This window comes from Podarcis cretensis (genome assembly GCF_951804945.1).
Source record: "Podarcis cretensis genome assembly, chromosome: 10".
Taxonomy (NCBI): Eukaryota; Metazoa; Chordata; class Lepidosauria; order Squamata; family Lacertidae; genus Podarcis; species Podarcis cretensis.
The window spans coordinates 25,944,611-25,955,100 of record NC_137179.1 but is presented as its reverse complement, the minus strand read 5'-3'; the positions used below and the strand labels follow the sequence as shown (position 1 = coordinate 25,955,100).

The window sequence follows — 10,490 nt, the reverse complement described above, 5'->3', positions numbered from 1 at the left end:
AAAACTCTGTCGGCACAGAAGAGAGAGAAGGGGAGAAACAATGGATTTCAGGCTAGTATCAAGCAAGGTGCTTAACTCAAATCGTGGGGAACGAGGAAAGTGGGTCCAAAAAGCAGGGCTCTTTCCACACCCCCGTAGGGTGAAATGCTGCTTTCCCGGCAGAGGGGAGGGGACTGAGCGGTGTTTACGGAAGGAGAGCCGTGTCCTCAGCTCTCCCTTGGCTGCTGGGATGGTGGGTTTCCTACCAGCCCGCCCGCCTCCCGCCGCGGGTCTTGGGCTGCTGCCAGCATTGTGGCCAGCGCAGACCTCTCTCCTCTTCGCCATCCCGCGCTCCGTCCGGGCATCGCGAGCCTTTGCTGCTTCCAAGCAAGGAGCCGCTGCCTATGTGGATGCTCACTTTATATTGCTTTTATCTCCGCTCAGCCTTCTCCAATCTGGTGCCCGCCAAACGTTTTGGACCACAACTCCCGTCAGCCCCAGCCAGGGCAGCTTAGTGACGTGGGAGCCGCGGAGGGCGCCACTTTGGCAAAGGCTTTCGGGTTCTCTACATAAAATAACCGTGAGCTGGTTTGGAATTATCTAAATAAAAACATGTTTTTCGACCGGGGATCAGGGCAGGTCCACTCATGAGACAAGGTTGAGGTGACTGCCTCTGGCGGCAGGATCCACAGGGGCAGCAGATCCCGATACAGCAGACTCTGATGTAGCTCTTATCACACCTTCTTCCTTGGCCGGGGGCACCATTTTGTGGTTCACCTAAATGTCTTGCGCCCGCCCCATTGGGGATGGACACCAGCTGGATGCCAAAAGAAGATTTTGACATAGACGATCTAATACCCCACTCTTATTTTTGTTTTCTGCCTTTATTTGATCCTGCAGGATAAGGCAGTGTGCATGGGCTTCCAAAGCAGTCTCTCATCTGACCCGCTTAGCTGAAACTTGGGGTTTCATGTGCCTTCACGCCAGTTAGCCCCAATAGCTAAATGGCTCTTCAATGTTGAGAGATGGCATATCACTGAATACCAGCTGTTGGCAGCACTAGGTGTGGATTTGCTGGAGGAATCTGATCGATTTTTGATGGAAACAGGATGCTAAACTGAATGAACTTTTTTTTGTTTGATCAACAATACTTCTCCATGTTTCCTCACGCTAAGCATTTCAGTATTGCAGGAGAACTGTCAATGTGATCCAAGGATGAAATATTTGTTTGGTAACAAAATGTAGTTTGAAAAAGTCCTGCTTCTGGAATGCAGAGTTAAATTTAAACTTAGCACCATGTTGCAGGGAAAGACATTTCATGTGGAAAGTTTTGAATAGTTTCTGCTACTATTTAAAAAACCTAGTGCAATCAAAAATGTGCACAGGGACTATATTATGCAATCAACAACGTGTTTGTTGTTATGACCAACCTACTCCTTGTTAGAATCAACTCTGAGTCATGAGCTTATGACTCCACCTACTTGGAAGACAGGATGCCAAACTAAGTTATCAGAGTTACCCAAGACTTCAAACACACTCCAGTATCACAGAAGCACCATATGATGTTTCTCTTTTCCTCCCAGTACAGCTATTACAGTAAATACAGGCGACCTGTTTTCTTCTTTAAGTATATACTTTTGGGAATAGATATCTCTTCAAAATAAGAGCATGTTTTATGTTATAAATAACGTGCTGCTTGGATTTTTTTGGGGGTGTTTTCCAATCTACTTCTCATCAATAAAAATTTCAGTGTGGCACAAGTACAGTGGTACCTTGGGTTACATACGCTTCAGGTTACATACGCTTCAGGTTACATACGCTTCAGGTTACAGACTCCGCTAACCCAGAAATATTACCTCGGGTTAAGAACTTTGCTTCAGGACGAGAACAGAAATTGTGCGGTGGCAGCAGGAGGCCCCATTAGCTAAAGTGGTGCTTCAGGTTAAGAACAGTTTCAGGTTAAGAACGGACCTCCGGAACAAATTAAGTACTTAACCCGAGGTACCACTGTAAATGTTTATTCTGAAAGTGTGGCCCAGATAAAAAAGTTTGTGAGCAGCTGCATTGCATCATATACAAAGTCAGAACAGCCATTAACTCATTTGTCACGTGTTTAATGTTACTAAGCAACTGGACCTATATAGTAAAATCAGCCTGTTTCTAATATCTATCTATCTGTCTGTCTGTCTGTCTATCTATCTACCGCAAAATGCCTAGGCCCCGCTAGATTATGAGGCCCTGGGCTGCAGCCCGTATGTGAACCCTGGACTGGTTGCAGCGGGTTGGACTAGATGACCCTCGATGTGATCCCTTCCAACTCTACAATTTTATCAAGTCCTGCGGAACTAAACGGGGGTGGGGAGCAGCAGCACTAAGCACGCCTGGAAACGCGTTCCTGCGATGGTTAGAGACCCGAGCCCAGCTCTCCTCCGCGGTCCTGCTTAGGATGGCAGTCCTTTCCCCATGCCGACGCCCACCTCCCGCTGGGGAGAGAGCGAGCGCAGAACTGCCTCCCGCGGCGTGGCCTCGGGCGGCTGCTTCTTTCCCCTCCTAGTATGCGTGGCAGCCTCCACGCCTCCCCCCCTCTCGGGCGCCTTAGGGAATTCGGGGCGGTGCTGGGAGAGGGGCGGGCAGGAAGAAGAAGCGCGCTCGAAGCCCCTGCCTCCTTCCTTCCCTCCCTCCTTCCTTCGTGCCTCAGATTGAATGGGAGAGGCAGCGTCGAGGCCGGCTGCGGTGCGCTCGCTCCTGCTATTCTCGCCCGCGCCGTCGAGAGACACCGACGTTCCGCCTCCATCATCATCGGCGAAGTCCGGCGGCTCGCGGCGCCCAGCAGCATCGAGCGCAGCATGTCTTCGGCCAAACAAAGGAGCGGCAAGGGCGGCAGCTCCGCGCCGTCCGACAAGGGAGCCCATTCAAACCTCCCCGATGACGTGGCAAAGAAGCAGCAGCAGCAGCAGCAGCAAAACCAGGCTCACGCCAAGGGGAGCAAAGGAGGCGCCTCGGCTGCTGGAGGGGGCAAAGCCTCCTCGTCATCGTCGTCCTTCTGCAGCCTGGCCAAAGCCTTCAACTTCCTCTTGTCCCTCGCTCTCATAGCCGCGGCTGCTTTCTCGGGCTACTTTGTCCATCACCTCTCCGAAGAAGTGAACCGGATCAGCGTCCGGCAAGAAGGCTTCGGGAGCCAGCGGGAGGAGTTGGCCCGCGCCTTGGAAGGGGCTGTGCAAAAGGTATTGGCGGAGGAGGCTCACCGGCTCTGCATTTTCTTAAAACTTTTTGCGAAGTTGCAGGGGGGGGGGTGAGGGGTGCCGTCGGGGTGGGCTTTGGCTCCGAAGTCCAGGGCCTTGCTCTGTATTTTGGAATAGGTGGAGTGATCTACGTCGTCCCCTGGAGTTCTCTTCCTTCTCCCCCAAAGGAATATTAAAGCCAGAGTCTTACAAATTATGGGTCTTGCAAGGCCTTGCAATGGTCTCCCCGCCCCCTCGGAGGCCTCTGGTGAATGCGATGGGGTGGGGATGTAAGCCAGGAGGGAGAAAGTTGGCGAGGACCTCCAAACTTTGCAAGGGCGACTTGGTTCAGGAGAATGCCTGGCACTTGTGGCCCCCCAGTTGGATGTGCCAAAAGTTCATTTGAATGGAATCATGGGAATAGCTTGGATTGTGAACAGCTTTTGCCTGGGAGTGTTTTTATTCCTTGTGAGGAAGATTCTGGGAGGGAAAGCACTTAGGCCTCAGCAGCCAATTCCCATCTTCCTGTGGATTCTGTTTGCACCATGTTTCGTGTTTCCTTTCGGGCCTGGGAAATCTCCATCCTAAATCAGTCATCCAGTTTAGCATCTTCCAAAACTTGTCCTCATGCACGGAGTATCAAGCCAGTGCAGTCTCGCCTTTCCACCGTGTTGCATAACTTGCACTTATGGCCCCTCGTGGAAGATCCTTGGCATGACTCTTAGACCACGTCTAGGCCCCGCCTTCAGTTTTGCCTTGCACCCGTTTTATTTATTTTTTATTTCATTAACTTATGAATTGTTTTCCATGAACCATCTGTAAGCCCTTAACAGTAAAACATCAATAATAAAAACAATTAAAATCCTTAATAGATGCAGACCAGGATAAGAATCAGGCTGTGGGGAACATTTGGACCTCCAGAGGTTGCTGAACTACAACTCCCATCATCTCTGTCCATGGGCCAAGCTTTCTGGGACTGATGGCAATTGTAGTTTGGTAACCTCTGGATGGCTAATGGTTCCCCACTCCTGACTTAAAAGGAAAGGTATTTTGTAAGTGCTGATCATGTACATGACAGGAGCAGCGCTTGCCTGAGACTTCACGGGAGGGAATTCCAAAGGGTTGGCCTGTTAAAAGGTTGATTCATACATTGTAGAGACTGGACCGTCTGATGAGAAGGCATCTGCAATGGGTGAGATGATATTTTAGGTAAGGGAAGCCTTTGCCAATCTGGTGTCCGCCAGATGTTTTGGGCTATGGCTGCACTGGCTGTTGGGAATTGTAGTCCAAGCATCTGGAAGGCACCAAGTGGGCAAAGGCTGGTTAAAAGAAACCTAAGGGGTGGTATCCAACAAAGGAGATCCACTAGGGCAAGGATTTCTGATGGTGCAGTGGCGTTTCCTTCTCACTCCCTGGGTGCCCCTAAATTGAGCACCTTTGCAGGGGGAAATTACATTGCATAAGCAGACATTCTTGCACTAGAGAATCTACATGGTTGGATACTACACAAGGTTCTTCATATGCTATATAGAGCTTTAACCATGTAGGTCACATTTGCACCATACATAAAGTGGCGTTTCCGAAATAATTCTGGGAACTGTAGTTCGTTAAGGGAGCTGAGAGGGTTTCCCCCCCAATTTTTTAAATTGATTTTCACATTTATCACAAAGAAAAAAGAAAAACATTACAAAACACAGATCAGAGGAAACACACACACAAAAACCACAAAAAAGAATTATTACTTCAAATCCCTAATTTCATTACATTGATAACTGACTTTCTCGAGTCCCCTCTAACTGAATTTCATTATATCACCTGTTTAACAGTTCTCCAAATTCATATTTCTAATAATATTAACTCCTTTCGGGAGCTGAGAGTTTTTAGGATGCTGCTGTTCCCTTTGCTGAGTTATAGTTAAACAAAGAAACAATCCCTCTTTGTAGGATATACTGGGAATTGTAGCTCTTTGAGAGGAATGGGGTCTCTTAACACCTGTCTTAACTGTGCTGTTTTTCTAGAAAAAGAGGTGCCAGAACTCACCATGAACACCTCCCTTATTCTCTTATAATGGCAAGGGCGCCCACCTAAGAGGTGCTGGAACAGTTCTTGCAAGTTCCAGCTGAAAAAAGTGGCATCACGTTGCCTTAAATTTATGGTGTGAATGGTGCAGCTATGTTGGTGCAGCTACAGTTGTCCTTGGGGTCAGGCTCCTAAGAGTGTTTAGATGCAAAGTTAAAAGCATTCAATAGAAACCATTTAACTCTGCATTATAGTTAACTATTACCAAGAACGAATTTAGACATGCCCTTGGCAGAGAGTTTACTCTGCCAACTCATGGGGTAAATGCTGGCTGTGAAAGTGGATAGTTTAGTTTTTGGTTTTTGGTTTTTTTTAAATGTCCTCCACATCTACTTCCTACAAAGTAAGGGCGGCTGAATAAATTTGCATTTCTAAGGCTGATAACATCCATAATGCTCCTAAATTAATGCCTTGTTTTGTGCCAACATGGCATTCTAAATATTATGATAGGGAAGTCTGCATTCTGCTGGAGTGACACCCAGTGGGGCCATTATTTTGTTGTATTGCTGCTTATTAAGGGAAGGACAATGATCCCTTGCTGCGCACACAGATTCTTGTGAATAGTGTGTGTAATTGCAGAGAAAATATAAAACCCAGCAGATTTTAATCCAATATGGATTTTGGGATTGTTTGGATCACAACTTTTTATTTTATTATTATTATTTTTACTACTCAAGTTTTTACTGTTTTCCTGGTGATAGATGGGCAGCCGGTGGAGATGTTTTCACAATGGTGTCACATGTTGTCGGCTGTGTGTTCCCACCAGCAGTCTGGCTGCTGCATTCTGCACTAGTTGGAGCTTCTGAACCAAGCCCAAGGGCAGCCCCATCCAGAGCTCATTGCAGTAATCCAGATTTGATTATGCATGGACTACAGCAGTCAGGCTGTCCCTGTCAAGGAACAGCCATAGCTGGCGAACCAGACAGATCTGATGAAAGGCACTTCTAGCCACATACGCCACTTGGGCCTCTAGTACATGGGTCGGCAAACTAAGGTCCGTGGGCTGGATCAGGCCCAATTGCCCTCTGGATCCGGCCCATGGGCGGTCCTGAAATCGCCACTTGGATAGGCCTAATCGTTCGGGCTGTGCCATTTTTTTTGCAATTTTTTTTCCTCGGCTGCCTCCCCCCCCCCCATGGCGGCACCTCCTCCCTCTCTCCTCCTGGCTTCTCCCTGCCCTGTGGAGGAAGGGAGCTGGGCTTTGATTGGTCCCAGCCAATCCGAAGCCTCGCCGCCTGCGCGCTGAGGCACGGCCCAGACTTGCCACCCGCCTGCCCGCCTCTCCGTCCATGGCTGCGCTGTGGGCATCACGATGGGGCTTCGGCTGGAGCTTGGCACGCCTGCTGGCCCCGTGCCTGGCGCCCGGGAAAGCTGGCCCGGAAATGAGACCAGCGGTTCTCAAGCTTTTTTCTCTGGGCCACACTTTCGGAATAAAAATTTGCTCATGCCACACCAATTTTTTTATCGATAAGAAATACATTGGAAAACGAAAAGAAATAGCTCAAAGAAGTTCTTGATTTATAACACAGAACACTTCTGTTTTTGCCACACTAGTGTTGCGTGCCACATCCTTTGAGAACCACGAATCAATACGTTAGCACCCAATTTACGTGCGGAGACAGATGCATGGGGAGAGTCATCCCCATAGATCTGATTTGCCATTAAATGCAGAAGATTCCTGTCCCTGTTCTGCTATTCTTCAGAATTGCTGAATGGAGGAAGTTAAAGCCTTTTATGCATGTAAATCATGTGCCCTAACATGGACATGTGGTTCTACATCTGATTTCTGAGGCTAGATTCTGGTTCTGCACCTAAGCACTGCAGAGTATAAGATTAGAAAGGATAAGCACCCCAGACAAAACACGTTTGGATAGCTCAGTTGGTTGGAGCATGGTGCTGATAATGCCAAGGTCGCAGGCTCGATTCCTGTATTTGGGCTAAATGGTCCTCAGGGCTCTTCCAACACTACAATTCTATGATTATTTGAATTGGAAACCTACTCAGTCTAAATGATTGAATCATGGGTGCATCAACATAGATTTGTGCAGATAAGTGCAGTTGAATTCACATTAATTTTTGTCCACTAGTTCTGCTCACTTTGTCCCATTCCACTGCTCATTTCCCCCATCTGGCTTCCTGTGAGCCTTGTAGAACTTCCTGCGATGCGTGCTCCATGTCTAGATTTATCTATATGTGCTTTTCTCTTTTAGGTGCAGTCTCTTCAGTCTGCATTTGGAGGTTTCGAATTGACATTGAAAAATGCACAGCAGAAGCAAGAAGTCACGGAGAAGGCTGTTAGGCAAGGGGAGGGAGAGATCGCTCGCATTGGTGAGGTTCTTCAGAAACTGCAAAATGAAATTCTGAAAGACCTGTCTGACGGCATCCATGTTGTAAAAGACGCCAGAGAGCGAGATTTCACGTCGCTGGAGAACACTGTGGAAGACAGGCTAACTGAGTTAACTAGGTCAATAAACGACAATATTGCCGAATTCACAGATGTTCAGAAACGGAGCCAAGAAGAAATCAATGAAGTGAAAATGAAGGTGGCTTCCCTAGGTGAAGCAGAGGTGTACAAACATGAACTTCATGCTTTGAAAGGCGTTGTTGACGAGATGCAGACATCCATGAAAGCAAAAGAGAAGACTATAGAGTCCTTGAAAAGTATGATAGATTTGATGGAATCAGATGTGTTGTCCGAAGTCAAAGAACTGGTCAATCTCAAGCAGGAGCACGAAAAGTTCAAAGAGGTGGCCGACGCAGAGCACATTTCATTGCAAGCTCTACAAGATAAAGTTCTTAAAGCAGAAGAGGCTATTGGACATCTCCCTGGTGAGCTTGAGAGACTCCGGGAAGATCTCGTGCACATCAAGACTTCTGCCGATGCGCAAGAAGGTGAAGCTCTTCCCAGAGACATCGTAGCGACTCTGCAAATGAACAGTGAAGGATTTGAATCCAGGTTCAGGTCTATAGAAGAGAGCCTTGAGGCTTTGAGGTCACCATCTGCACAAGACACTGAAGGAATGGAATCTCTTCTCTCTAAGTATGACAGCAAGCTAGCTGCTTTAGAGGAAGAGCTAGGCTCCATCCGGGGTAATTTAGAGAAAGAGGTGCGTTCAGTGACAGATACCGTAAGGAGCCTGAGTGAATCTCAGCTCTCCATGTACAGTGATGTTGAGGAGCTAAGGAGGAGCGTGAGCGACTTCCCAAACAACGCTGATGCACTTGATAACATCCAGAAACAAGTCCGTGCTCTGCTGGATAAAGAAAAGCCTCAGATGGATGCAGGGCAATCCAGAGATAATCTAGGAGAACTCTCTTCTGTGATAGGTTATGTTGATGAGCTGCGATCTTCTCTCGGCCAGGCTGAAACCGACTTAAAAATGCTCAGGACTGCAGTTGACAGTCTGGTTGCTTACTCTGTGAAAATAGAAACCAACGAGAATGACGTTCAGTCGCTGAAGAGCTCCTTTGAGGATGTAAAGAACGACCTGGACAGGTTGTTTGTGAAAGTAGAAAAGATACATGAAAAGGTTTAGCTACCTAGTGTAGAGCATGTGTAAGTATTGAACTGCAAAACCAAAAATAGTTTTCATAGGCCAAAGAGTTTTGTTGCTGTTGTTGGGGGAAGTGGAATATTGGTGGGTTTGAAACTTAAATCTATCGGTGCCGTTATAAGAATCGTAACACGTTCTAGTTAGGCCCCCATGATTTTTTTTTTTTGTTTCAGTTGCTAGGACAAATCGTTTTGCTTCTGCTGTTTAATCCACAGTACAAGAGGAGGAAGCCAAATTATGACAACTGTCACCTTGATCCATTGGCAAACATGGGGGCTCTGTTATTTGAATGAAGGAAGTAGACTCAAGTGTGCTTGGCGTTGCACATTCAGATCTTCTTCATCCAATCAAATAAAGCAGTTGGTGCGTGCAGGAGCCTTGTGCGTACAGCTGAGTGTGTGCAGGGCTCTGCTCATGGTTAAGAAGAAAAAAGTTATTGTGTAATCCAATTCAGGATGTGGACTCCCCGAAATTGGGTTGAAGCTCTTAGAATCAGTATTGCTATTCCAAAGAGCACACCTCTGCTGGTACTTTTGAATTGTCCAAGGTGGATAAAAAATGGCAATAATGGATAGAACTTAGCCATCAACCAGTCTTGTTGGGACCATTTCTGGATTGAAGGCTGGATTTATTTTCAGTTGTGATGCCCTAATTCATTCTGCAGGGAGCTATAGGAACCAAGTCAGGGAGATGAAACCAACCAGCTAAATAAAAACGTGCCATTTTGATTGTCATGCCAAAAAGAGTGGGTAGCGAACACAGAATTGTTTCCACACACACATAAACCCCAATTCGTTTTTAACATGTCCTCTGTGCTGCAGCAAAGTATAATATGTATTACTAAGATCCACACGAAGTGCCTGATCTTATTGTTGACTTCAATGAAATAGAATTGGACCTCAGCCTGATTTTTTTATATATAAAAAATAACTTTGGGCATGGCCAAATGTTGAAAGAATGAGAAGTATTAAAAACTGTTGTTCATTTTTGAGAACCACTGAACATGGACTGGATCCTTGTTTTACTTCCGTTAAAAAATGTTTGCATTTTTGTTTTTCACTTTTTAAAAAATTTGTATGTTTAGAAAGGTACCTAATTTTAGGAACAGGCTGTTTTGGTTTTTTGGAAGCGTTCTGCACATAAAGACCTCTTCGTGTACAAAGAGGTTAGCACTTACTTTTGGAAACAGTACAGCATCGGGGTGATGGAGACAAAGAAGATGTCTGGCCATATCCGGATGTTGTCAGCAATGTGTGTATTCAGAAACTGCCTCCAAGGGACTCTAAGCCTTAAAAGCCAAGGAAGATCCACGGTGTGGAGATCAGCTGTTACTTTCCTAAGCTGCTCTTCACCGATTTTTCCTTTTATGAGTCTTGAACAATGGTATAGTTGACTGTGAAATTAACTTTTCCCAGTATCTGTAATGCCTAATAAACAGTTGGAATTTCTGTTAATGTATATCGCAAACATTTTTTGGGATGCAATATGAAAGTGCTTCTGCAAATTTGTGGGAGGCGGGGATAGCAATTGGTCAGGGACTGGTAGGAGAAGGGGCTGGATGAACACCCAAAACAAGCAATAAATCATATCCCTTGTATGACCTAAGTATTTTTGCTAACTTTTCAAAGCTGTATATGAAAATTCACATTTAAATACT

General features: G+C 46.4%; 1 protein-coding gene across 1 annotated transcript; it reads left to right on the top strand.

Moving 5' to 3' along the window:
• Positions 1-2,508: 2,508 nt before the first annotated feature.
• CKAP4 (cytoskeleton associated protein 4) lies at positions 2,509-10,287 on the top strand. The gene is made up of 2 exons (XM_079993905.1): positions 2,509-3,203; positions 7,490-10,287. The coding sequence occupies exons 1-2, from the start codon at positions 2,535-2,537 to the stop codon at positions 8,813-8,815; spliced, it is 1,995 nt and encodes a 664-aa protein (XP_079850031.1). The 5' UTR covers positions 2,509-2,534; the 3' UTR covers positions 8,816-10,287.
• Positions 10,288-10,490: the final 203 nt, after the last annotated feature.